The 27,657-nt window shown below is 53.4% G+C and overlaps 1 protein-coding gene across 2 annotated transcripts in view; it reads right to left on the bottom strand.

Annotated features, from left to right (window-relative positions):
* The window catches only part of TRAPPC9 (trafficking protein particle complex subunit 9), a 404,385-nt gene that overhangs the window by 74,422 nt on the left and 302,306 nt on the right, over positions 1-27,657 (bottom strand). For both annotated transcript variants that reach the window (XM_064476810.1, XM_064476811.1), the window contains 2 exons: positions 25,509-25,661; positions 15,677-15,768 (listed from right to left, as the gene is read on the bottom strand). In XM_064476810.1, the coding sequence (XP_064332880.1) occupies positions 15,677-15,768; positions 25,509-25,661 (245 nt within the window). The remainder of the gene's footprint in view (positions 1-15,676; positions 15,769-25,508; positions 25,662-27,657) is intronic.

Here is a 27,657-nt window from a genome sequence, read left to right as displayed (position 1 = left end):
CACCTCCTCCGGCCCCCTCCCCAAGAAACCCACTCCCATCCTGCCCGCCCGCACAGCCTCGGTGCCATCACACTGCTGCATTATGTGCATGATGGGCTGAAGAGTGAATGGCCGTCTCTCCATGAAAACATCAGCTGCCCGATGCCAGGCTCTGAGCCACTCCTGGGCCTTGCCGCTTCCCCAGCCCCAAGCACACGGAGGTTCCGACAGTCCTCACAACGTGCCCAAGGTCCTCCAATAAGCCAGGACCCCAGCTCAGGACACCTGAGGTCCAGCCCCTCCCATCACGCCAGTATACCCTGCCTCCAGCATCTCCTGCCCCCCACCCCCCGGTCCCCTGCCCGGGCCTGGGTTCGCAGCGTGCGCTCAGGAAGCAAGTGCCAGCTGAGCATGACCCCGCTCAGAAGGCAGCCTCCCTCCAGGCCTCTGGCAGGGCCGCAGGTTCCCGCTGTGGGACCTGCCCCCTCCCCAGCCACCTGCACAGAGCCGCCTCTTGAGAAAGTTACAGTAAGCACACACAGCAGCCTGCAGATTCCAGGAACCGTGTGGCCCTGCGGGGCAGGCATATGACCCGGCTGCCTGGCACCTTCTCACAGCAGCACTCCTGTACTTTCTGAAGCCACGTGCGCTGTCGGGAAGAGCTGGTTTCCGAGTGTGCCTGGTGAAGCTGCTCCTGCCCGTTCCCAGCTAGAGGAGAGGGTGTGCTCTCGGTCCCAGAGAACTTGGGTGCTGGGGGATTCTGAGCAGGTGCTTTGAGTCTCTGAGCCCTGGTCTCCCACGTGACAAAGCGGAGGGGTCACATCTACTTGGCTGCCTGGTCATGATGGAGCTCCGCGCCACCCTCGCAAAAGCAGGGCTCTTCCTCAGGGACCAGCGCTCTCTGGGTGGATGGGGGGAAACACTCGGAGGACCTGGTCAGCTCCCTGGGAAAGGGAATGTAAAGCCTTGTTCACGTGTGTGTTTATCACCAGGGTCCCCGGAGCTCTGGACACGACGGCCAAGGCCGTCGCTGCGCTTGTCTGCACACCTCACTACCGCGGAGAAGGCCCGTCCACTGGGCGCCCCGGCGCGGCACACGCCGGGAGTGCTCTGTGCCCTCTCCTTGAGCTTCCCCTCTGTCCGTACGGTGGGGCTGTGGTCCATTCACAGACTCAGAGACTGAGGCTCTGTGAGGAAAGGCGGCGTCCCCAAGGCCACAGCGCGAAGAGGGCTCGGCTGGGAGGGGGGCCCGGGGCAGGCGCTCGGCCGAGCTACTGTGACTCCGGAAGACAGGCGGCGTCCTGCGCCTTCCCACGCGGCCCTCTGATTAGACTGACGTCTCCGAGAGCGAAGGTCCCTTGGCGGGCTTTTCCCAGCTATTGGACTGGCTCAGCCACGCAGTGACGAATCACCAGCAAAGGCCTCGGGGAGAAGGATGCTGTCAGGAGCTGCCTGGAACAGGTCAGGAGCGGAGTCTTTGAAGTGGCCTAGTCAGGCCCAAGGTCTGGCTTCAAATTGGCCCTGAGGCTGGCGGCTCTTCAAAGATGGCTTCCTCTGTAGATTCCTCATACGGGAAGGAGTTATTTTCCCCTCAAACCTCTTAGCACGGCAGCCTAAGCTGACCCACATTCGCTTCCAGACCTCTCTTCCTTCCCAGGAAAATTACAGCTTAATTTCAAACACTCTCCCGTAAGCATCTGCTCTGTGCTTACTTGGCACAAATGACATGGATAAGACACAAAAACTGAGGCTGAAGTACAGTGAGACCAGTGGTCCTGTTGGCAGTGGCCTGGGGAGGGAGAGGGACAGACCAGAAGGGGGCAGACCCAGTTCCCGTGTGGGACCTGCGGGAGGCCGGGTGGCCTGGGGGGCCCCACTCACGTCCACGCCCCCGTGGGCGCTCCCCCGGAGGACACCATCTTGGTCACGGCCATGCAGAGGGCTCCTCGCTCCACCCTGGGCCTGGCCTGCGTTGCGACTGTGGGCGGAGCGGGGAGAACGACTTATCCAGGGTCACTCGGGACGGCCAGTGGAAGCCAGAGCTTCTGCGTTCAGACACGTGCCTGTCACTGCTGACGGCCCGGGGCTGGGGTGGGGTCCGCTCAGACAGCAGCACTGGGAGGGACGCGGACTGGAGGGAGACCATGTCAGGCCACCAGATGAACCTGGCCCTCGGTCTGCTCAGCTGTACAGCGGGCCCGTGCACAGCTCAGGGCCTGGCTGAGCAGGTGGTCGGTGTGTGCGCCCAGCCGTCCCACCACCGGGGAGGGTGGCCTCTTCCCTTCGCCGGCCCATCCTCGCAGTAGGAAACAGCTCTGGGGCCATGAGCCTGGGCTCAGGTCTGGTCCTGCTTCCTGATGCCTGATCTTGGGCGAACTGTTGAAACCCTGAGCTCAGTTCCTCTACCCACCAAAGGGAAGTGCCTGTGCCCCTGGGTGGTCCCCAGATGCCAGCCCCTGGAGGACACGGGGAGGCCAGTGCCAGGTCCTTCCCACTCTCTGTCTCCTGACCACCCACCCCACAGGTATGACCAAGCCCTGTGCGCCCCGCCCCAGTGCTCCCCGTGCACCCCTCAGGCCCGACTGAGACGCAGACGCAGGGAGAAGCCCTCTCTCCCTGCTCAGCCTTCCTTCCACCGCCCGGGGTGCAGAGCAAAGCTAGCTCTGCATGAGCTGGGCCGTGACGCCTCTGAGCATGGATAGCTGCCCAGGGGCCACCCCATCTCCTGGCACACACCAGGGGCACAGAAGCCTGAGGCACAGTCCTGCAGACCCCTCCTCTGTCCAGGAAACGGTACAAACCCCACCTGAGGCCGAGGCCTGCTCCCTGGTCTCACCGGAGCAGGTAGTGAGCTTCCAAAATTACAGACAGAAGGTCATTTGGCTCACCTTCTCCATGAGAAGGGCTCCAGTTGGCCCCGCCAGGCTCAGGCAAACAGAGAAGGGTGCTTGGCCTCGACTCTTTCCAGGTGCCACCAGGAGTAGCTCCCCCTGAACCAGAAGTGACCCCTCTGCAGGTGCAGCCTCTCCACCCTGGGCACAGCTTCCTGGCGGCTGCACTGCACTTCGTCAGGCTCCCCCGGGCCACAACACTAGCCTCTGAGCCCCGAGGGGGCAGTCACTGCTCCCACTGCCCTTGGATGCCATGGGCCACCCCAGGTGGGACAAGATGTCCAGGGAGGCCCCTCCCACAGGCCCCGTGTCCTTCTGAGGTGCTGCGCCAATCGGTGGGAGCTTCATAAAGACCGCAGGCAAGGCACCCGCTCCCCATTCAAGCATCCTGCTGCTTCCTTCATTCATGCATCCGGCAGCAGGCCGGGTCTGAATGGGCCCTCCGCTTGCACGTCTAGAAAAGATGCTTCTGTCTTTGAGAAAGGCTGAGCCAGCAAACTCGTCAGTGTGGCGAAGGCGGAGGCACCCCCACCCCCCACCACACGCATCCCGCACTCACTGTCTCACTTACAGCCTGGGTTTGAACGCTGCAGCTAAAAATACGCGCGCCACCAACAAGCCCAGGGAGGGGCCTGCGAGAGCAGGCAGCGAGCAGCTCTCTCCCCTCGGCGGGCTGGAAACAATCCAGGATTTGGGGCGAAAGCAGCATTACCCAGGATTGCCAGAAAGCCCCGTGGGTCCCGGCCAGGACTCAAGCATCAAAGGCCCTGGGCAGGGGCACTGCCTGCTGGCAGGATCGAAACACGATCCCCAGCCGGGGTCAGCCATCCGTCCAGGCGCAGCCCCAGCAGGCCACCAGGCGGGACTTTTAACTCCTCAAGGAGAGGTCTTATTTCCCTGAAAGACACCTTGTGGAGCCAGGAAGAAAGCACACTGACGTTTGCAGATCCTCACAGCCACCTCCTGGGTCTTAGGTTAAGATAGTCACTAAGGTCACAAAGGTGGGACTCCAGCCCAGGGCAGCTGCCTCCTGAGTCCACACGGAGGTGGAGGTGAGTGAGCTGGAGCCACGGGTGAGAAGGCGCTGGCTACCACCACTGGGCTCCTCCCTGCTTCCAGCTCAGTGAGAAGATGGCCCGAGCGTCCTGCCCACTCATCTGCTCTTCTCTGGCGGAGCTGGGTGCCCGTCCCAAGTCTAGATCTTGTCAGGTGCCTTACTCCCTCCCCGCCTCACCAGGCCTGACGCCCAGGCGTGAGAGCAGCTGCAGGGAGGCGAGGAGCATGGCAGAGGGAGTCAGAGTCTGGATTTGATGTCCTGAGGCCTCGGGCAAGTCGCCTAGGCCGGCTGTGTGCCCCAGGACTCTCGTTCGTAGAACGGGGGTGATGCCAACATCACCCCAAAGAGGCTCTTCCATAGCTCCACTGCAACATGGACGTGGAAGCACTTAGAAAGCTGGAAACCCGGGTAGAGACGCCCTCGTCCTCGGGGACGGACGACGTGGCCCTGCAGCCAGCATCTTCTCCCATGACACGGGGGAACGAGAGAGGCTGATCCTACAGCTGTACTCAAACAGCCTCCTCCCCAGGCGCCCAGACATGGCGAGGCTTACGACAAATCTGAAGGCACCACCCGCCCAGGGCACAGAGCTGGCACAGCCGCCTGCACAGAAGCGTCGGCACACAGGCCGGCACCCGTGCGTCTGGGCCGGGGATGTCCAGCGCCCGGTGCAGGGGAAAGAGGCCACGGCCAGGCGGTGTGGGGACAGGTCCGCAAGGGGACCTGAGCCTTGGTGGGGGAAAGAGGAAGACAGGCAGGCCAGGCTGCCGGGACGGGCCGCCACGGGAGTGGACGTGACCCTGAGGGCTCCCTCAGCACCTCTGGGCGGAAGCAGCCAGTGAGCCATGCCGATACAGGAGGAAGCCCCGGGGTGAGCGGTGGGCGGTGTCTGCAGCCCAAATGCTGGCCTTCCGGCTTTGTCTAGGTGACAGGCGCCGACAGTATGACCTGGGACAGGGAAGGGCCACTGCTATGAGGACATTTTTTGGCAGCAGCAAAGTATGTTGTAATTGGAGGAGGAGGAAAAGGGGCATCGGGAGGAGGAAGAGGAGGCAGCAGCAGGCCGCCCAGTGAGCAGGCCTCTACAGCAGACGGCGGACAGTGAGGGACGGGGCTGGGATGCGGAGGAGCTGCTGACCTCGGCCAGCCTGGACCTGAGCCCGCGGGCACTGGTGGTGCCCACCACCCATCCCACCCAGGAGTGACGAGACGGACTAGGCTGACGGCCCTCACCAGCCAGAGCTCTCGGCTGCCCCCGCCTGCGTTTAGCACAACGACCACCAGGGTCTCATCTCAGCAAGGTCCTGCTGGATGGCGTCCACTACCAGGGCTCCCAGCAGCTCCGCTGGCTGCAGAGACCTGGTCAGACGACTCATCCTTCTCCTGAGGGGGCTTCCCACCAGAAGCCCCGGTGCTGGCTCATCCAAGGAGCCATTTACTCAGCTGGCGCCTGAGGCTCCTTCCTGCGCTGTCCTTAGACGAAGCATCAAGAAAAACAAGAGATCTCATTCACTGGTACAGTAAGTCCCAGCTAATCCATGGCCAGCCATCCCATTCAAGGGCCCCCACCTCTAACAACAACATACATTTTCTCCCTCAAGTCCTGCAACAGGAGGGTTTGAAAAGGGTACAGAATCCAGAGAGAAAATTTCCTGCAAGATGTAAGAACTAGGGGTTAAAGTTTTCATCTTGTAAAGAAAACCAGAGAAAGATTGTAGTCTCCATCACTTACATAAGCACATTGCCTATCTTGAAATCCACTTTTTTATTTAAGAAACAGAAAACACTGGACACAATGTGGCAGAAGCCAAGTCCTGTGCTTGACTCAATCGCCAGCTCTGTGACCTCCTGGCCGGGAGACCACAGAGCCCCGCCTCCAGCTCTGGGCTGAGGGTCCCCCAACTGCTCTAAGGGCCCAGGGGGAGCAAGCCAGACAGTGCCTGGAGGGCAGGTGGCAGGGGGCACGCGCAGGCAAGCCCCGCAGGGCCGTGAGTGCCTCCACCCTCCCGGGAACTGCGGCTCTTTTCCTGATCCTGGAGGTAAAATCTCAGCAAACGGAAAGGGCCTTGGACCCCCAAGTCCAGCACAACCACCAGCCCTCACCACGGCCTTCGACCTGGATGGGGGCGGGGCACCTTCCCGGGGGCTGCCCCGCCCGCTGCGACACAGTGTTCTATGCCAGCACTTACTCCTCTGCAGGGAAGTGCTGGTGGCCACGAGCCAACGGAGGGCCCACGGACACCGCCTCCCAGGACGCCAAGCACAAACATCAACAGGTCCAGGAGCGACGGCGTCGGCACCGCAGGAAGCACATGTGTGAGCTCTGCCTGGAAGCCCACGGGAAACTCTGGAACCGAGAAGCCCACGGAGACCTGGGCTTGATCGACATCCGTACTAATTAGCAGCAGCTCAAACCCACAGCCCGCAGTCCCCTGATTTCACTGTGGTCAGGCAGCAGCAGAGGAGGGGAGTCCTGCAGGCACAGCATGGGGATGGGGGGCACCACCACAATTAAGGCTACGGGGCAGGGGGGCGGGTAGTGAGGAGGCTGGAGAAGCGGCTCTCAGAACCCAGAGCCACTGGCACCTTTGCAAATGGAGAGATGCTTTCCCCCAAGGAAGTCCTCTGCCCCATTTGTTTCTGTCTGGTAGGAACACAGCCTTTTTCCCCAACAAGCCTGTGAACTCCTTCAGGAAACAGACCGTTTTGCACTCATTCATTCATTCATTCATTCATTCATTCATTCATTCACCGAACACACATTTGTTGGAGGCTTACTATTTACCAGTCACTCAGCAAGCATTTGTCTTGAGCCCACTCTGGGTCGGGTACAGAATAGGCTCTGGGGACAGGGAGATGGACACTAACTTGGACCTCATCCCCTGTGAGTGCACAGAGAGCGTGAGACAGGCCCAGACACTCACAAGGGGATCAAAGAGCCACGTGGGGTGGAGAGCAGGGCCCAGAGGATAAGGGAGAACGAACCAGCCAGGAAAGGGTGTAAGGAGACGGCGGGGAAGGGCCTGTCACGGGCAGAGGTGTTATGCACCCCTCCTGGACAATTCCGTTCTAGGGCCATGGGGTGGGGGCCGGGAGGTCTGGGGGACCAGGAACGAGGTGGAGGCTATCTGCATAGTGGAGCCACCCCATTTGGGACCCACCCATGAAGGACATGGATCCCCTGTGATGAGAGGTTGAGATCCTGAGAGTGGGGGAGGGCTGGGGTGGAGAGGGGAGACCGGTTACAGCGAGGAGTGACAAATTGGTAACTGCATTAAAGATAATGAAAGCCAGTCTCTCCATGTCAAGGAAGGGCGGGACAAGGGAGGAGAGGGGACAAACTTGAGTGAAGTTTGCCATGTTGGGCTGGAATAAGAGGGGTCCGTGTGAACTCATGGCCATCAGCATAGACAGAGAGAGATGCTGAGTGTGTGTTTATGTTTGTATGGACGTGTGTATTTCCTGGCTCCGTCCTCACATCTGCATCTTGGTTACTAAACACAGTCTTTGCAAGAGGGAACCGAGACTTCTCGGGAAAGTGGATGCTGTCTGAGCCATAGTTGATGGTGAATCTGGAACATCTTGTGCCAGAAAGCAAGGAATTGTTCAGAGAGTGACTGGGACGTGCCAAGGGGCACAGAAGTCAGCCTGAAGGAGCCTCCACTGTGTGTCAAGATAGTGACAGAACACATTTTAACCCACTGAATAAAGTAGGAAATGATGAAACCATACAGAGTAAATAAACAAAGGAAGCCCTGACAAGGATTCGGTATTTACAGAGTTTCAAAGCACCTTCCCGAAAGATGCTTAGTGATTATGAAGAGGAAAAAAGGAACCTGCTAGCAGAAAGGGCTGGCAGACACCACGCTGTCCAGTGATCAAGGTGGCCATGATTGGCAGGGGGACCAACGGGACTCACAAGCCATCTGAGAGGTGGGGAGAGGTCACAGCATGGCTTCCGTGACTCCTGCCGAAGACCCAGACACTGAATCTAATCACAGGGACACGTCACATAAACGCAGATGGAGCGCCATTCTACAGACAGCAGGCTGGCAACTCCTGGAAGTACCCAGGTAATGCGAGTCAAAGAAAGACCAAGGAATTGTTCGGGACCGGCAGAGACCAGAGGCATGTGACGCCTGAAGGCAGCAAGTGGTTCTGCACCACATCCAGATCCTGTAGGAGCAGAGGACACTCCTGGGACAACTGGCAAAACTTGAATGGGTCTTGGTATCTGACAGGAGAACTGGTGCTAATTTCCTGGTTTTGATGGCCGTGTTGTGGTTGTAGGAGGGAAGGTCCTTGCTCGCAGGAAATATATGTTAAATAATTTCCGATTATGGCGCCTCAGGCCTGTCACTCCCTCTAAAATGGCTCAGAAAAAATTCTCCCTACCGGACTTGCAGCTTTTTGGTAAGTCTATGAATAATAACACAATCCCTTCCTTCTTTTTTTCCTCTTCTTTTCCTTCTAAAAGAGTGTGGCCCAGTGGAATACCTGGTTAGAGGTCAGCAGAGCCAGGCCTGAACTCCAGCTGTAGACCAGGAGTTCATGCTATGAACCTGGGAGGCACTGTACTGGGGACGACATGGATTTTGGGATCAGTGACCATGTTCCAGCCTCCACTGCGCCACCTGCAGGCTGAATGGCCTTGCATACGCCTTGCACTTCGCTTCCCCTGAAGCCCAGGAATAACTACTTGCTTGAGAGACACTCTGGAATGACCACATTACTAATTCCTCCAGCAAATGTTTATTCAGCCGACATGTTCCAATAACTGGTTCTGAGAGCACTGAGAGGACCAGACTCCTCCTCCATGGCGCTTACACCCTAGCAGAGGGGGGAGACGAACAAGAAGGAAAAATCCATATATACAATGTATATATTTCAGAGAATAAGGCCTGCGAAGGGCAATGAGGACCAGGAGGGTCAGACAGACAAGTAGGAGGAGCTTAGAAAGGAAGAGGAAGAAAAAACCAAACTGTCACACAAAACAAAACCAAGGAGACCAAGATCACAAAAGTCGAAGCAAGAAACTACTTTTAAGAAGGCAGGACAGAATAAACAACAGAAATAAGACCAAACACATGAGATGCATCAAGGAATAAAAATGGCCTAAACTCACTTATTAATGAAAAAGACTCTGAAGTTAGCCCACAAATAAAACTCAATTCTATGCTTCATCTAAGAGAATCAAGTGGAAAAAAAAAATTCAAATGTTTAAAATAAACCAAGAGGCAAAGGTAATCAGCCAAACAAACAGAGAGCAGGGGTGCGCATTTCAGCGACAGACCAGGCGGAAGCAGGGAGGGCGCAACAGAGGAGGCAGAGGAGGCGCCTTATGTGATAAAGGGCACGGCAAGTGAAGACGGCCGTGACATCTGTGCCTGCGCACTGCACGTGCGGCAGGACAGGCGGTATCAGACCGACGGACGCCAGTCCGCCAGGGAGAAGTGGACCCAAGATTGCAGTCATTGTAATTCACCTCTCAAAGTCCAGGGAAGATCAAATATGTAAGGATATTAAAGACCTAAAGAGAGTAATCAGGCAGAGCTAACTGACACATTTCAACTCGATACACTTAAAACTAGGAATACGCCTTCCTTTTAAATGTCCATGGAGGAGACACACGCACACAAACTAACCACAAAGAAATCTCAGTAAATCCCAAGAGGTGAGAACAGAACTAAACTTACTACAGCGCCGTTATGTCAGAAAGCCGTAACAAAATGAGAAAATGAAGCGACTACGTTTTATACAACTCTTGGGATAAAAATGAAACAAACCCAACTCGCAGAGTGCCTAAAAACATCAAACATGAAAATTGTTAAATACCAGAACATGATAAAGGCAGTGATCACACGAAAATTCATAGCCACGTATAATTATAATAGAATGTTTTAAGTAAATGAATTAAATACGCAGCCCAGTAAGCGAGGTAGAAAATGATACAAGAAGCCCGAATAAGGCAGAAAGAAGAAATTAATAAAGATAAATAAGAAAAAAGACAGGGGACAGAATTTTGAAAAAAGCAGGTCACTCAGTCAAGCCCACTCAGCTGACTGTTACCCCACTCAGTCAAGAAAAAGAAGAGGAAGCAAAATTATAGAAAAGAAGAAACAAAAATAGAGGGAAAAACCCTCAGGTAAAGAGGCAGTTAAACACCTACAGAAGTTTTCCTTTTTTAACAATGAGCTCTACTAGCAATTTCTGAAGTCATAAAAATAAACACAAAAGATGTTCAGCAGGTAGAGAGCTGATTTTACAAGACAAAAAAATTCTAGAGATCTTTTGTATGATAATATAAATAGTTAACACTACTGAACTGTACACTTAAAAATGCTTAAGATGGCAAATTTGTAATATTTTTTTTACCACAATACTTAAATAAATGAATGAATGAATGCAAGAAAATGACACTGAAGAGGATTATCCAAGCAAATATCAAAATACACTGTAGCCCCATGAACCTTACAAGAGGAACACTGGCTCGTGGGCAGACAGATGAGAAAACGGCATTGCTTATTTGTGAAGACAGGTTATTTAGTAAGTGACTTGGGGACAGTTAGATTGCTTTCTGGACAAAGAAAGGGTGGGATTCATGCCTCACACCTCACACCTTAATAAATTCTGGATAAATAAAAGATTTAAATGTGAAAACAATGGAGACCATGAAAGCATTTGGAGAATTTTTAAAAAAATAAAAGCTAAATGAGGAAAGTCTTTCCAAGTATGATATGAAAATAGAAGTTCTTTTTTTTTTTTTTCCAAGAGATTGCTAAATTTAAAGTGTCTTCCAGCTTGACTCACTCCTGGGTGGAGACTGGCATACTTAAAAGGGTATTTGTTGCAAAAATGTTTCTAATAGCAAAATATTACTAAGGGTCCATCAAAAGACACAGAATAAATAAACTACGATACATCTCATGTCTTAGAAAGACAGTGGCGGCTCCATGTGTGTTATCGGCAAGGAATGAGACCCAGTCCACGTGCACGTGTGCGGAAGAGAAGCAGCAGAAAGCTCTCCCGCGGCCCCCAAGGCGGAAAGCTCACAGACTGCTGGTGCGTGTTTTATTTTTACCAGATAAACCGCACAAACGCTGCCCGCGAGCGAGCCGCAGACCCCGGGAGGTGCTGGGTCCGGAGGCCCTTCTACGCCTCCTCAAGGATGCTCCGGTCTATGCCCGGGGCTAGGGGAGCCAAGGAAGCGTTTCCAGTGGGAGAGTGACAGATCCGGCGTCACACTTGGGAGGGAGAGTGACACAGCTGGGGTCAAGGTGGGGAGGGCCCCTTGGGCAGCGATGAGGACCCCAGATCACGGGGAGCAGACTGGAGGCGGGGACAGCAGTCTGGGGGAGAGATTATGTGATCTTTTCACTCGCCAGTTCCTCCCGTGAAACACCGAGCAGTGCTTGTTCCAGCAGGCAGCTCTGCAGAGTAAACGGGGTGGCAGTTACTTGGTGAGCTGCCTGCAGCCAGCGCTCCACAAGCGTGCTGACTCTTTGGGGAAGGAGGAACACAACCAAGCGGGCTCGCAAATGTGATTTTACAAGTAGAACGTCCGGGACCAAGGAGAAGATGGCGGGGGCGGGGGTGGGGGACAGTGGGAGGAGAGAGGAGAGAGACGGGTCACTTAGAAGGGCAGGGCCAGGCTCTGGGGCAGAGCTGGGCGGCGCCAACGCCCCCGGGTTTCAGGTCCCGTCCACGCAGACAGGCAGCGGCGCCGGGCACGGAGGGGCCCCCACGCAGGGCGCCCACCAACGGACCGGCAGGACCTGCTCATCCCGCAGGGTCATTCCTGTGGGGACCAGGAGTGGCCTGGGGCTTTTTATTTGTATACAGGTTTCTGGTTTTCACTTTTTTTTTCCTTCAAAACAACTACTTTCATATCCTTTATACAATTTTTCTATTTTTTTTTATAAATTTACCTATTCATATTTGGCAAAGGTGCCAAAGGGACAGCGACTCAGCCCCTTGGCTTCCCTGTACCTGCTGCCTGGCCGGCCGGGACTCAGACCAGACGGCCGCTCGCCATCACTGGGCCCCAGGGAAAGGGTCCTCGGCTCAGGCTGACCAGCCTCTCGGGTTCTCCAAACCGTCTGACTCACCTGGCCCAGCAGCCCCAGCCTCCGCAGGGGGCCTAAGTGCTAACGTTCTCGTCCGGGAGCAGATGTTCGCAGATGCAGGCTGTGTAGGAGAAATTCACCGCCCAGCACTGTTGCTAAGTTACGTGGGAAGGAGGCAGGGGGCCGGTGGGCAGCTCAGCTGCCAAGGAGGCCTGGGCCACAGCACAGCCACCTACAGCTGCTGACAGTCCTGCCGGATGGCAGGAGGAGCCTGGCTCTCCACTCCCCCTCCTAGGGTCTCCGAGAGACAATACTGCTGTCTTTGCGCACAGATCTTGTGTTAGAAACTAACAGTCACCCACCCAAGGCCTCCACTTGACACGGTTTGCCATAAGCGCCGTCCTGCCTCCAGGTGCTCCGAGAAAGGAGCACACGCGGTACTGGATCCACCCCAGAGTCTCAGCTTCCTCCCCTCCTCGACCGCCTCACGACATCAATCCCAGTGGTCCCCACCGCCCCAGGCCCACGTCCGCGCTGAGAGGCAAGGAACACTCTCACCAGACCAGAGGCATCTCTTCAAACCGTCACCCAGGATTTGGTGCCCTCTGCGTCTCCGGTTTACAGATGGAACTCAGAGAGCTGGTTTACTTGCCCAAGGGCAGAGCCAGGATGGAGACCCGCGGTGAGTTCGTGCCAATGCCAGGTGACACGTGACACAACCATCACCCCACAGCAAACATGCACAGTCGTGCTCTTTGTCACCATCCCGTAAAACAGTAACAACTTCAGGGTAATCTGGCTGAGGGAATGACCACAAAATGCAGAAAAAGCTCTATGTACAGCCTACGCAAACAAGTAACTTGCCTAACAATGAATATCTCCAAAATGCAGAAGCGTCCAAAGGCCAGTACAAGTACTAAGTTACCTTGTATCCATTTGATGACTTCATGGTGAGAACTTTAACAGCATGTGTAAGACGTGTTTATAACATGGGAAATATTTGTTTTGCCAAGTATAAAAAAGGACGCAAAGATACAATTACAGTATGATCACCTCTATGAACAAAATTTAAATTGGGGGCAGCAAAAAGATGTAGCAATGCACAAAAATGAACTGAAATAGACCGTTTTTGGGGGGTAGGAAAAGGATAACTTTTCTCCATCCAAATTTTCTGATTTCCCCCGGATTTCTACAATGAGAATATTTTACTCTCATGAAGTGATCTAGTGGAGAGGTCAAGATTCCAGGGCGAGGAAATCTGCCTTGGAACCTGGATCCCTCCCTGTCGGCCGAGTCAGGCTGAACCAGACCCCCCCTGGCTGAGCAGCCGCATGCAGGGGTCAGAAGTGAGGACGGGAAGTCCTCACACCTCACCCGGCACGTGCTGCGCACTTGCAGATAGTCATTTTAAAATAACAGGCTTTATCTTTTTGAATTGCCCACATGCACCTACTCTAAGTCAGAGAAGAAATGTCAGCCCAGGCCAAATTGGCCAGCCTTGGCAGAGGCCCACCAGGACCAGGCAGTCTGGGCGGTGAGATCTGCACCCCCAGGTCATGGGGGCTCTGGGGAACTGCAGCCTTGATTCACCCTCTGAGGAGCCCTGGAAGGAACATTAGAACGGCCTGAGTCATGAGATGAGGAGCCGGCGGCCCCGAGATGTGGGCTCCACTGCAGACGTGGTAAGGAGGGTGGGAGGTGACATGTGCTGGGGCCAGGGATGTGGGCTGGGGCGGCCAGTATGGGGCAGGAGGGAGGCAGACGAAACTCACCGCCCCCCTTCTCGGGCCACTGCCCTGGAACCATGTGCACAAGAGGGGTGAGAACGTCAGGCTCAGGTTGGCACAATGCCCATGCCATGATCGCTCATCAACAGTCACACGTTACGGCACAAAGCAGCTCATGAGCCTTAAAGATGTTCATGCCTTTTGACTTAATAACTCCGAAACTAGAAAATGGGTCTAGTCAGAAAAATCAAAGAAAAATGTGTGCAAAAGAAAGTTCCCTGGAAACAGCCAAATATGGGAATAGTTAAATTAATTACAACACTCCGACAGGAAAATGTTACACACTGTTTCTGGAGAGTGTTGATGCCATGAAGACAGGAACGGGGCTGCCTGGGTGCCGCCGGGAGCCCGCAAGTGCAGTGCCGAGCTGCCCGCTGCTGCGTGTGCTGCAGGCAAGGCCTCCTGGCAGAAACGCCTTTCAGGTCCTGGGATTACTGTTTAAAACCTCACACATCTTCTCCAGGATAGCATCATGGATACCTGCAGTATTTGCCAACACACTGGTGTACATGTGACATGTGACAAGGAAAACACCTGTAAGGACATTGATGCAAACACAGCAAAGGGCCTCTGGCTGCTCTCTGATTCCCCGGGGGCTCTGTGGAGTGAGTCAGACCCTCCAGGGCTCACTCCCAGACTGCCTGTGCCTGGGGGATTTCCTTTCTTTTGACTTTAATACAAGTTTTGTGTCATTTTATTCCATAGGGCTGGTTCCCGGGGGCCTGTCCCAGCCCCGGGGGGCAGGAGGGCCTGGATGTCTGACCTCTGCAGCTGCCACGTCTGGTGGAAGCATCTGGCTGAGCCCAGGTTGTCAAGAGAGAAGACATTCAACCTAGGGAAGTGTCAGGCTGAGGGATGCCCCAGAGCTGCAAACAGTGACTCGTTCTGCAACCACCACCCCCTTCCTTCCACTCAGGCTGGACCAGCGAGGGGGACAGACTGCATGAAGAAGCCACCAGGTGTAGAACACAGTCCACTCATAGCTGCCTGTCTGCACAGCTCACGGGACCCCTGACAACCTTCACCCGCGGGAACAGGGAGCGTAGCCCCACGAGGGGCTCCCACACACTAGGGGGGAGTGAGAGAACCCAGGAGGAAGGCTTGTTCTCTTCAGGCCCCTGGGACAATTCTCATGTGTCTCCCACATGCGAAAGGGGGAGGTCAAGCGTATTATCTAACTGGAAGGAAGACCAGATACTAACTTACAACGACTTCCAGGGTAAAGAAAAGAAAGAAGATACACACACACATATGTGATTGTTGGCATCTGATCCCAAATAGATTACATGATGGAATCATTTCCAGAGAATAATAAAGACACTCACTTCAACAAAAATACTACATTTAGCTTCTTTCTCAACAAAGTTTCTCCAGTGCTGTTTAGGGAGGCACAAACTGAGGTGGAAGTTCCAGGTGCAACAGGTAACATGAGTTTAAATGCCTTGTTCTAAGTGTCACCTCAGGACCACTTCTCCCAGGCTGAGCACTGGTTGAGTTAAGGTGTTTACCAAACAGACTCTTCCAAGCTGACGTGGGAAAAGCTGTCAGCTCACATCCAGGAGAGAGGAGGTAACTACACCCTCACTCCCTCCCCTGACCCCACTCACTCAAGATGCAGAAATGCCTGCAGAAGACACACCCATGCATGGCCACGGGCCACACCCTGAAGGTACCTCCACACCTGGGCTGAGAGGGCAGAGAACCCAGTCACAACCCAGCTCGCGCCAGACACAGCCACAAACGCCTGAGTGCAGACGGCGCCCAAGTGCGGACCACGAGACGTGAGCCCCACCCCACCCAGGGTTCCCCGATGACGTCAGCACACACCGCCCAGCGCGAGCTTGCAGATTGTGAGAAAAGGAGCACGTGCACCCCGAGGTGACGGGCGGTACTCACCCCACAGCAGAGGAGCCAGCTGCAGGTGCTCCAGGACCAGCTGGTTCAGGAGGCCTTCCACGCTCGCCTCACCCGTGCGCTTCAGAGAGGGGTGAGCATCGTCAAGGAAACATCTTTCTGAGCCCCGGGCCAGGAGGAGACGTTTTGGATGTTTCTAGAACAGACGCCCAGACAGGAAACCTCCCACAGCAGATGACTGTCCCCCTCTTCTCAAGTGATGGTCTAACTGACCACAAGACCTCACCTGAGTGTGCAGAAAACAGGCACATCAGTGCAGAGGGCCCCCCCTCCCCCCAAATCTGGTTAATTGAGCTGTTGTGTGAAGAAGGGAAATCCACTGGGACAATTTTAATCCAACAGTCACGCTTGCTGGGGGATATAAAGAAGATGGAAGGTTGGTTTTCCTAAAAAGCACATCAACTGTGGCTCACTGTTCAATACAACAAAATGCGTGACCCTACACGTGTTGGTTTCATGCTGGTTTCACGTCTGTGGAGTTATACACCTTGATGTAATTACACATATTATTACTAACAGGCTCACTTAGGCAGGTTCATAATTGAGGAAGTCATATGGCCTCTCAGCAAGTATCAGTGGATGAAGAAATCAGGTTTAGAAATGCAGAAAATAGATTTTTCTCCAAGGTGCTAATATTAAACAGCCAACGTGGTCCTCAGAAACCAATCTGTAAACCTCTTCCCCTTTTCCTACATAAATTAAACCTACAGTATTTAAGTTCAATCAAAAGGCAAGAATTTAGTTCCTGACATTCGCTAGTGACTGGGGAAGTGGGGGGAAATCCACTTCTTTCTTCCTTTGGTAAGTTAATTGCATTCAGCAAACAGAGAGTGTGTCTGAAACAAGACAGGCATGGTGAGAAGCACTGAGGACACTGAAGTGATTGGACATGAACCTTTAACTTGAGAGGCTCCCATTCCAGTGAAACTGACAATACAGGAACAGCTCACTGTACTTGCCAAGCCTGAGGATGGCCATGTCGGGGTGCAGCCACGAGGGCAGAGGAGAGTGGGCTGAGGCTGGGAGTAAGGGGCACCAAGACCCTGGAGGAATGAAGGCCAGAGAGCCCGGGTCCCTCCGGCCAGAGGGCTGGCATGCCAGGCTCACTGTAATCATCTGTTGGCATGACAGGGGTGCCTGGGCAGAGGCACTGAACAGAGTAGGATGTCACCCCCTCAGACAGCCCAGCCGAGCATCCAGGGAAAGCTGTAGACAAGAGGGCTGGCGACCCAAGAGAGCTGGCTGGCCGCGCATGGCATTCAGCCTCAGACAGGAGCCCAGGCCAAGCTGTAAGGGTCCAGGACGCTCAGAAGTCCCCACCTCCCTGTGCATCCCCAGTCCTTCTCTGGCTGCCTTGGACCTGTTTCCACTCCTCTAAAAGAACACGTGCTCTCTCGAACTCCAGACCCTCCCCATTCTATGCTCTTTGCCAGGAACTGCCTTTCCCTCCCCTCTCCCTGCCTCACAGTACTCATTCTTTAATTCTCATCTCAGACCTCACTTCCTCCAGGAAGGCCTCCCTGAGCTGTCTCTGCTTCGAAGGCTCTCAGCACTGCCTTGGCAGCCTGCACCAGACAGGCAAGCAGAGCCCCCGCCCTGGGGCCTGCAACAGGGCCTACTGCACTGCTCTGTGAATGCTGTGTGATGACCAGACCAACACTGGCACGAGGAGGCACCCCAGGTAAGTGCTGCGGGGCCACATTTTTGTGCTGCTTTTTTTCTGCTCTTTTTCCTGATTCCCTCGGGGGGTTATTTTCACTCATATGCAATTAAGACTTCAGATTATAGCATATTACTTCCTCTTGTTAAAAAAAAAAAAAAAAAGAATCACACCAGGCTTTTGAAGCTGATCGCACCACAGTGCTTGCAGAATAGAAACGGCGCCTCACAAACATGGCCAGGATGAGGGGCTTTGAGATGATTAGTTAGAGGAGCAAGTTAGCGTGTGAGTAATTACAAAGTTGCCAAATAGTGCTGGAGGTTTGGAAATCATTCCAATAGCATATTTCTGTATTAATTTGCTTTCGGACACGAGCCATAAAATTATACAGCTGAGCTAATAAAGCTAATTACCTGCGTGCACGACCCCCTCCCTTTCAGCCCCATAAGCCACCAAAATAGTCTCATGTCTGAGCCTGGACGCAGACACGAATGCAACCCTGGCTAACCAGTCAGGTGTGCAGCTGCTTGATCAGCCAGGATTACAGCCCAAATTACAATGTTACGGTAAGGACAGTGCAGGTGGCAATGGCTACTGTTTCTTAAATACATGGACCCTGGTGTTTGGGGCAAGAAGTCAATAAAGAATGACGATGATGACAATAATTCCTATCATTATTTCTGCCAGAAAGAGTATTTCCAAAGTGAATCCCATGAGAGAGGCCCTGTGGTAAGGGTTTAGCATGTATTTTCCCAATATTGACTATTTTCAAATTAAGATAGACTGTTATTTCCACTTCAGAGATTTTTAAAAACTCGGGAAAGCGGACACAGCTAGGAATGGCAGGATCCAGATAGTCTGCCTGGGGTTCATGCTCCAGACCCACTTTCAGACACGTTCCTGTAAACCCTGTAGATTCCTCACAGTAAACCTGGAAGCCAGGACCCATTATCCCCACCTGACAAACGAGGACCCTCTGAGCACAGAGCCTGGGTCCTGTCAGGACCCCGTGGCTGCCGGTGGCTGAATCATCACCCAAATCCAGCACGGAGCTTGGTCAGCCTCCCTCCTCCACCCCTCGGGGGAGGGCCTGCTGGGAACTCTCCGTGGTGCTGAAGGTGCTCTCTCCCCTTAAAGAAGTTTTTAGTCACCTGGGACACAGTGATTAAGTTTCCATGCCAGTTGATGGGTTCTTGCCCCAAGATCTACTCCCGTCCCTTAGGATGGCAGGGATGGTGACACTGCAGCAAGAGGACCGTGAACCACTGCTGGTGCCAACCCAGGCTTTGCAAGCCTCCTAGCCACACCCACAAGTCATGACTGACAGCTGTGGGCCTGAACCTTAAGAAAATTCAAGTTTCCAGCTCAGTTTACTCAACTCATGTTCTGCCTCTGGAACACAGGCAATCTCTAACTCCCTCATAAAGAGCCACTCATTCCTTTCACAGTGCTCTCCGCACTTGCCGCTTTCTGCCTCACAGCCACAGCTGAGTAACCTGGAGCCTCCTAACTGTCACAAAGGTGGGGGGCCGCAAGGCCCAGGGTCCAGGCGGCCCTTGCTCAGTTTAAACTTCCACTGCCATCCCCTCTCAAACTTGCTAGGCCAGTAAGCGGAGGGGGGTGGGGGGGGTGGGGGGGACCTTCTCAACTGCTTAGCTGCTTGTTTTTGCAAATCAATACAGAAAGAATTCAGAGGACCACTTGTGGCCTAAGTCTGGGGGAGTAAGGAATGGTGTCCCTGGTCAATGGCACTGTGCCTGGCACACAGTAGGTGCTCAATCAAGGCTCACTGCTCTTTACTGAACATCTACGCTGTGCTACTTACCTACCTTAACCTAATCACATCCCCCATCTCTAGTACCTGTACTTCACCTCACCTGGGACATCCTCTACAGCCCACCCCCACCCCAGCAACCACCCCTCCCCTCCCCTCCCCACCGGCCGGGAGCACCACGCCCTGTAGCACATCTACCCTGCTCTTGCATTAGGGGTGTGCAGCTGCCCCCGTGTGCCCCTTCCCCCACCACGTGCCGGCCTGGGTTCACACCAGAGTACCCAAACCTACACAGGAGGCTGCAGTAGCTGCTGGGGACAAAAGGACCAACCAAGGTGAGATCCTTCCTACTTTTAAGAAGCCCAGTCTATTGTGCAAGAATCTCATCTTAATATTAGTCATCGATCATTGTTAATTAAACTTAATCAATACTTGTGCAGTTTTGTTTACAAACACTTTCATGCATGTCGTCTCAGTTAATCTATGTGTCTTGGGAACCACGGATATTTGCTTCCAAATCTTTGAAAAACACAGCCAGATGCAAGGAAAATGCAGAAAGTTAATAAAATGCCTCCCCTCTCATTTTCTGCTCGCCCATCAGGAGTGAAATATTCGGTCATGTACTGCAATCAAAGGACCATTTGAAACCAGGGAGCAGCTTTTGAGATCTTTCCTGTGTTTATGAGACTGAAGTTTACCTTGACTTAGTCCTAGAAAAAAGGATTATTCAATCAACCTTTCCCTGGGGGAACGTGCAGCCTGGTGGGTGGCCAGGCTTCTTCTGAACCTGTAGGCCTGGGTTCTCTCACAGGAGAAGGAAGCATCATGCTCTGAACACCTGGCTGTTACACGTGGTCTACTGAGCAAAAGCTGGAGACTCAGGCCACAAGAGCAGCTGACACAGGCATCTCCGGACTGGCTTCTAGGTGAGCATCCAGGAGTGGGGAGCCTGGAGGGGAGGCACCCCTTTCCCAAGGAAGATATGCTGTCCATGTCCCACATGCCAATGCTGGAGTGATAACCACAGGTGCAGGGACTTAGCCCAGCCCCACTTCAGCTCAAACAAATTAGCAAATTGTCGTCATTAGAAATTACACTAATGGAAAGGCTGCTTTAGGTGATTAATGAGACTCTTTCCCACGACTTTGTTTTCCAATTTACATCGTGAATTTGGAGAACAGTGATGTTGGGCTGCCTTTCTCATCCCGGCAGGGCTGCCGGCGCCTGGGCTCAGCTCCCTGGACGGAAGATGCCATGCAGAGCCACAAGCTGCCAAGGGAGAGTCTGCAAGCAGTTCACTGCGACAAGTCTCACTGGGCGAGGGTACTCGGGCCCCAGGAAGGAGGGCAGGTGAAATGGAGAGAGATCTTGCTGGGCCGGGGGGGGGGGGGGGGCGCAGAGTGTGTCCATCAGCACGGTGCCCGAGGAATGCTCTCTTTGGTTTCACCTGAAAATTGGGGATAACTCGAAGGCCTTGGCAGAGACCAGATGCTCTTTTGTTCTTTCTCCCAGCACAGAGCTGAGAGCACAGGCTCTGAAGCCAGAGCTGGACGTGAACCCCAGCTCTGCCACTTGCTGGCTGGGGGCCCTGGAACAAGTTAGTTAACCTTACTGGGCCCCAGTTTTCTCATCTATGGGATGTAGGTAAAAACTACTTCACAGGGTTTTTGCAAAAATTGGGTAAATCTATGTAAACTGCTTTAAACAGTGCCTGGCATCTAGTAAGTGCCTAATGGGGATTAAGCTCTGTACTTTTCTGATTCTATTATATAAGATACACGTGCTCGCAATAAAGTCGTGCCAAAAGCACACAGAACGTGTACAAGCCCAGCGTGCACCCAATCACACCGACACGACGCACGTCGATCCGTGTGCATGTTCACACATAAATTCGAAACGCTTCATGCCAGGGAAAAGGTCCTTCCCCACTCTCATGAGCCAGCCAAATGCAAAAGCAATGCTCTCTGTGTCAAACCCTGACTGCTTTCAAAGTAATTTCAAGGTTCAGGGTGTACGTGTCTACCATATCTTGGGTTCTGGGGAGGCAGTGATCAAACGTGCATCTTCCCAGCTTCCTCCCTCTGTCTACTAAGGCCAAACAGCCAGGGCAACATTACATCATCAAAGACCTGGAGCAACGCTTCTCTTTGGCTGGCAAGGCTTCCCCACTATGAGGAGTAAAGCCCTCTGAACACAGTGATTATCCACAGCTGAAAACACTAAATTCCCTAAAGACGGATACAAGCTGCAACCCTGCATTTTACTGAAGATGATCAAGGAATCAGCGGTGCTGATGACAGGAGCTCCTTGTATTACAATTTGTCTAGATGAAACTATTTCTCCTAAGATGACTGTTAGAAAAACATAGTGCAATGTGTTTTAAAGGAATCTTGTCTAAAAATATTTAATTTCTCTCAGGCAATAAGAAGACAGAGGTCCACCAGAAGCACCTTTGAGAATAAACAGAAGCCAATTCGAGGCTGAGGGCCATCTTGGGCAATCCAGTGCAAACCGCTTAACCTCTGCCTCTGTTTTAAGAGGGAGGTGGGCTCAACTGTTGACAAATTCTCCTTCCTGGAGGGAAGGTAGTCTTGGAAATGGAGAAGCCAGGCATGGCTATGGCCAGGCTGGCTGCCCTGGTGGTGACTAACCAAACAGAGGGCACTGTGCCTGGAGTCTTGCAGGGTTAGGCTTGTGAAACCTCAAGGAAAAACTGATGACAAGCGTCACAGCCACTCTTGAGTTTCTGGGTTGACAGAGGATGACTGGTGCCTGTGAAGACAAACTCAGCAGCACGGCCCAGGATGTGAGCCGTCCTGGGGCCGGCCTCTGGGGAGGTGGCCCCTCCGGGAAGCCCAACCTGCTCTCAGAGACAACAGCCAGCACTGCTCCGCATCTCCTCCTCCCCAATTACTCACGCATCTGCGCCTCATGTGTCCCGCGAAGACCTTCCAGCTCCCACTCTGGGTCTGCGATTCTTAAGCACCTAAAGCCCAGTTTGCCTTCGGGCTCCTTGAGCGTCTGCCTCACCCTCGAGCAGATGGTTACAAATGATCTCCAGACAGAAGGCGGAGACGCATGCTTATCAGACCACCTAGCAGAGACTCGGCCCAGATGGTCCAGGCCAGCGGCTTCATGGGGATCAGCTGCAGTGTGCACCCAGCTCTTGTCAGGAGACCCTGAAGGGGCTGGATTCTGAGGTCAGCAAGTATCTTGCCAACCCCTGAAATGCTTTTGGAAGGGAGGTTTGTAACAAAAACCAGGAAAACAAGAAGGGAAGCTGACACCAGGCCTGCTGCAAGCGTCCCCCTCATCTGTGTCCACCGCAGACCGTCTACACAGGCTGCCCCTGGAAAGGGAGCCAGGGTTAAATTAAGATGAATCTTGCTGGTGGCAAACTCCCTTCGTACGTTCATCTCAGCACTCTGCCTAGTGCAGCTGAGTGGGCACCCACTCGGCTGGTTGCAGCATGAAACGGAGACCATTCACTCACCAAATGGTTTTAACACCCACGTGCTAAGGATTTCACGCAGCACGGGCGTGGGAAGAGAGAGCACCCTTGGGCTCCGTGGGGCAGCATCCACACCCGACTCTGCTCCTCGCGGTGCTCCCTGGCTCCTGGCACCACCCCCAGAACGCTGTAGGTCATCAATAAACAGCTGCTGACATGACCTGGCCTCAAGAACAGCGCAGCCTGGCAGGGGGACAGTCTGCAGAAGGAAGCAAACTTCCCTGTGCTCTGCAAGCAGCACTGCAAACAAGAGCTGAGCACTGAGTGCTGCAGGAGCCCAGAGGAGGGGTGGTTCCAGCCAGGGCCGGGTGGGAGGGGCGGCAGAGAGGGCTTCTGGGAAGAGTGGGCACGGGAGACCTGGATGGGGGGCAGGAAACGGGAGAGGAAGGCTGGCCAGCCAGCCCAACTCCTCAGCATGGCCTAAGAGGCCCAGAACCCTGCTGCCTGAGTCTGAGCTCTGTATAACCAGTCATAGGGAACAGTGTAGGCCCCTACCGCGTTTCAGGCTCTGGAATGTGCGTAAATGCCCGTCCTCACCGAAGGAATGCTCCTGTCTGAGCCATCCCAGGCTGCGCTGGCAGTGCCCATCTCTGTGTCTGCCCCCCTCCCCTAACCAGGGGCCTCTCCAGGGCCCAGCACATGGAAACGAGAAGATGTCTCAATCGTCGGCCAGGTAAAGAGTCGGTCTGGTGCTCCTGGTGTCCCCTGCTGCTTATCTGATGGTTGGAGACAGGCAGACAGGTGTGCACATACCTACTGCTGGAGCCACCCTTTCCATGATCATGTCCATCCAGCCTCTTGTGCTACATGTGGGCCATTTTTATTACTATGCATGGGTGTCCAATTAGCCTCAAATTTTTTACACAGTCTAAATATTGAGAAAATATTAAAATGCATAATGAAATAATTAGCCAATTCAATCTTTGGTCTTTCCATCTGCTCGAATTCAGGTTTACAATAGCAAAAGTCTGCTACTCACCCCACACCAGATGTCATTACCAGACAGGAGCGGGGAGGGAGGGAGTGTCCGTAATGTTAATTCTTTTTACTTGAATTTGCCTACACAGACAGCCTCTCAGCAAGCTTCCAACCAGTGAATCTAGGAGACAGGTGTTCCTGGCGCACGGCAGGCATTCAGTAAGTATTTGTTGCATGAATTATTTATCAAATACAGAAAATAGGTAAGTTAACTTCTTAAAAGAGTCAAGGCTAAAAGGAGAGAAACCGAAAGACATTTCAGTACATTTCAATAAAAGATTTCCAGAAGCTAAGGGTTTTGATGGTCAACTTCACCCCACTGGAAGGTGAGGACCACTGGCTCAGAGCCAGGCTGCTGCGTCAAGCACTGGCCAGCTCCTCCCCTTTCCCTGCAGGAGCTCAGAGGCAGTTTCCATCGGTAAGACAGGATGAAAAGCACCCTGGGAGCTGCTGAGCGGGTGCCCAGGGGCAGCACCCGGGAAGTGACGGCTGTGATGCTCGCAGGTGCTGCCTTGCACCCTGGCGCCCAGCAAGGCCCAGTCTCTGCAGAACCAGTGCCAGCTGACTGGACCCTGATATTGCGCTGAGCCTTGGGGGGACCGAGAGAAAGGTGACTCTGGTCGTCCTCACCTTTTTCCTTCTCTCTGTACAGAAGACAAAAGCCCTAACTCCATGAGGCATGGCTGGTTCACCTCGAGAGTCCCCAAGTGCTCCATTTTTAGGTCTCGTTCTCAAAGCCTTCCATCTACAGTGCTTTTTCTGTCACAAACTCCTTGGAGGCAGAGGTCCAGTCTACCAGGCCCAGATTCAGGACACTGTGCCTCCTGCAGCCTAAGGATGTTTCCTTAGGCAGATGGTCTGGAAGGATCTGAGACCAACAACAGGATCCCACCATCCCACAGTCACAGAACCAATGTAGGAACGAGATCGTTAACAGACACTCCCATCAGTGTTGCCTCCTCCTGGGAGACATTCTCTGAGCGAGCCATCTTCTTGAATCTTGGGAACTTCAGAGCATTTCCTCCCCTTGTCCCCTTAATAAACTTCTACTCATCCTTAAAAGCCCCTCTAATGTCACCCCCTTTGTGAAGCCTTCCCTGATTGCCCTGCACCCAGCAGCTTCACCCTCTGAAACTCACAGTACATGGCACAACTCTCTTCCCTGGATCCCCTGCAGTACATTTAATTCTCAGACAACATCCACCCTCTTCTAGACTCTGAAACTCACTGAGGTCCTGTCTTTGCATCTCAGCCTCTCAAGCGGCTAGCTAAATACCTGACCCAAAGCAGGCACTCTGGAAAGACTGCTGAACAAACACACGAAGAAGCAAGTGAACCTGGGGTTTCTCCAGAGTTTCCACTCATCCAGCTGAGTGTCTACCACGAGCCAGGCACTGATCTGAAGCTCAGAGTGGGGCCAGCTGTTTTATAAAACACCCTTTACAGCACGGTCCTCCTGAACACCCCCCGCCCCTGGTCTCTTCAAAGCAAAATCTCTGGGCTACGGTGAGCTGTACCACCGATTTCAGCCTCCCAGACAACCGTACCCTGCATTTCACTGTCAGTATGTGGAGCCCCTCAAGCCTGGCGTTGATAGGTGGCTGTTAGAACCTGTCACCAACACGAACAACAGCAGTGGCATGGGAGGCAGCAGGACACATGATGAGGACAAGAACAGCACCGGCCCCGGGAGACCTTTCCTTACCCTGAACCGATCCCTCACTCGCGGGGCCTCACATGTGGTGAGAGGGTAGGAAAATGCCCACGCTTTCATCCCCAGCTCCCTGCCATGCCGTTTCTGCGTTATCTGTGGCTAACATCCAATAGCTGGCCCCTCTGGGGTCCCCCTGAGTGGCCCTCAGGTCCAGGGTGGGCCCGTGGGAAGGATATGATGGTCCAGTGGATGTCCAGCTTGCTGTTGATCTCCAGGCCTCGGGCTTCCTGCCTCTCCTCCTCCAGCTGCTTGGCATTTGCAAACTGCCCCTTCTCCCCAGGGGATTCTGGGAAACTCTCAAAGTTGAACTTATCCACTTGAATTGCCATTCTAAGAGAAGGGAGAAACACAGAAGCAGAGAATTAATCAGGAGGGCAATTTCTTCGGGGGGCTGTTGGAGAATCAGCACATGCCAGCATGAGACAGAGTAATGAATCATTATCGTTAGTAACTCATAACGGATTCGTTCCAAGAAAATGAAATAATTGACTCCCAGGGTAGCACTGGCTTCAGCGCTGGTTCAACACAGTTTAGAACTAAAGACGCAGTCAGAGAACCCAACCTCAGGGAAGACGTGTGGACCTCGGAAGGAAATCTGAATTTTGGAACAAGGAACCAAGGTAAAAACATCACAGAAAGGACTGGCAATTACTTAGCCCCAGGGATCCCAAAAGCCCAGCGGGAACTGCAGCCTCATCCTCAGAGACCTGCCTGTCATCTCGCACTTCATCCTTAGCCAGACACACTGGCTCATGCACTCTGCGCCCCGCCAGCTGCACGGCGCCCCGCCAGCTGCACAGCGCCCCATCTGCCTGCTTCCAACCCTGTGCCCAGGACCCCACCATCCCTTCAGATTTCTGCCCCAGTATCATGTCCTCTACAAAGCCGCCCCACGTTGCTGCTGTGTCCAGCACTCTCAACCTTCGTGCAGTTTCTAGAACATACCAGGCTCTTCCTCAGTCTTTGTGCCTACTGCTCCCCATGCGGGAATGCTCTTCTCCTGACCCTGGGCACAGCTGGAGCCTCTCATTCTTCAGATTTGAGAAAGGCCTTCCCAGGCCACCTCTCTCCAGCAGCATCCTCTCTCACCCCCCTCCCCACTGCCTTATTCTCCATCACAGCATTCAGTCTATTTCTGCCATAGCATTTCTCATGAGTTGTAAATATTTACTTCTGGAGTTGTTAGCTGTCTGTCAATTCTACTGGAATTTAGCTCCCTGAGGGCAGAGATCCTCTTGTCTGGTTTGCCGGTATTTCCCAGAACTAGAATAACGCATGCCTGGTACACTGCAGTAACCCAGTAACCAGTTCAAAGAAGAAATGAATGGGTGAATTAAGATCCTGCCCAGGCTAATGTCGACCTCTTCCCCCTGACTGCTGCCCGGCCCTCATACCTGCATCCACGTTCAGCTGCATCCCCTGGTCCTACAGCACCTGGTCCGTAGAAGGCAGGCAACACGAGTGCCTGGAGGTTCTCACCCACTGCCTGCAGCCCGCCTCCACTCCCACGCCCAAGCTTATGACAGCCTTACAGCCAGGGCTGTGTCTTATGGATGCTCGAAATCCTACCTCTTAGCACAAAATCATGCATACAGTCGCTACTCAGTAAAAACGCGTTATACAGACAGATGAAGGGGGAGGGGAGGAAGGGAGCTTTCTTCACGTCAGGCCCTGAAGATGACTGAGAGTCAGTCAGTCAATAGATAAAAGCAGGAACTCTGTATCATCGCACAGATGGTCATGTGGCCAAAGTATTCAGCTGAACCCAACATGCTCCAATCGGCCTTCGGAGCTATTTCCTTTACCAACCAGGAACTGCATTCAGGGCGTGTAAGATGAAGCCCAAGGAAGAGGTCTTGATAATTTGGAGAGAACTACTGGAATGCCAGCACACCCATGGCATCTGGCCGGGAGCGTGCCGTCCAAGGCTCAGGTACCCGAGGCTCAGAGGCACTTCAGTGTGAGGACAGAACAGTGCATTTCACAGCCAGAGCCATATTTTTAAAAATCTCATTTACCATTCTTTTCTGATGATAAAACTAGACAGGCTTACAGTAAAAGGTTGAAAGAGAGAAAAGCATAAAAAAGCAAAAGCACTCAGAATCTCACACCGTAAGTATCACTGATACTTAATTCTGCAGTCTTCTTTCTAAGTGTTTGTATCTTAGCGTAGTGTAAGTCATCATATAAGTGTTACGTGTACATGATCACACACACATACACACACAATTTTAAGGCTTGCTTTAAAACAAACAACCCAATCCAAAAATGGGCAGAAGACCTAAACAAGCAATTCTCCAAGGAAGACATACAAATGATCAATAGG

This window comes from Camelus dromedarius, chromosome 20, assembly GCF_036321535.1.
Source record: "Camelus dromedarius isolate mCamDro1 chromosome 20, mCamDro1.pat, whole genome shotgun sequence".
Lineage (NCBI taxonomy): Eukaryota > Metazoa > Chordata > Mammalia > Artiodactyla > Camelidae > Camelus > Camelus dromedarius.
This window is presented reverse-complemented; position numbering and strand designations above follow the sequence as displayed.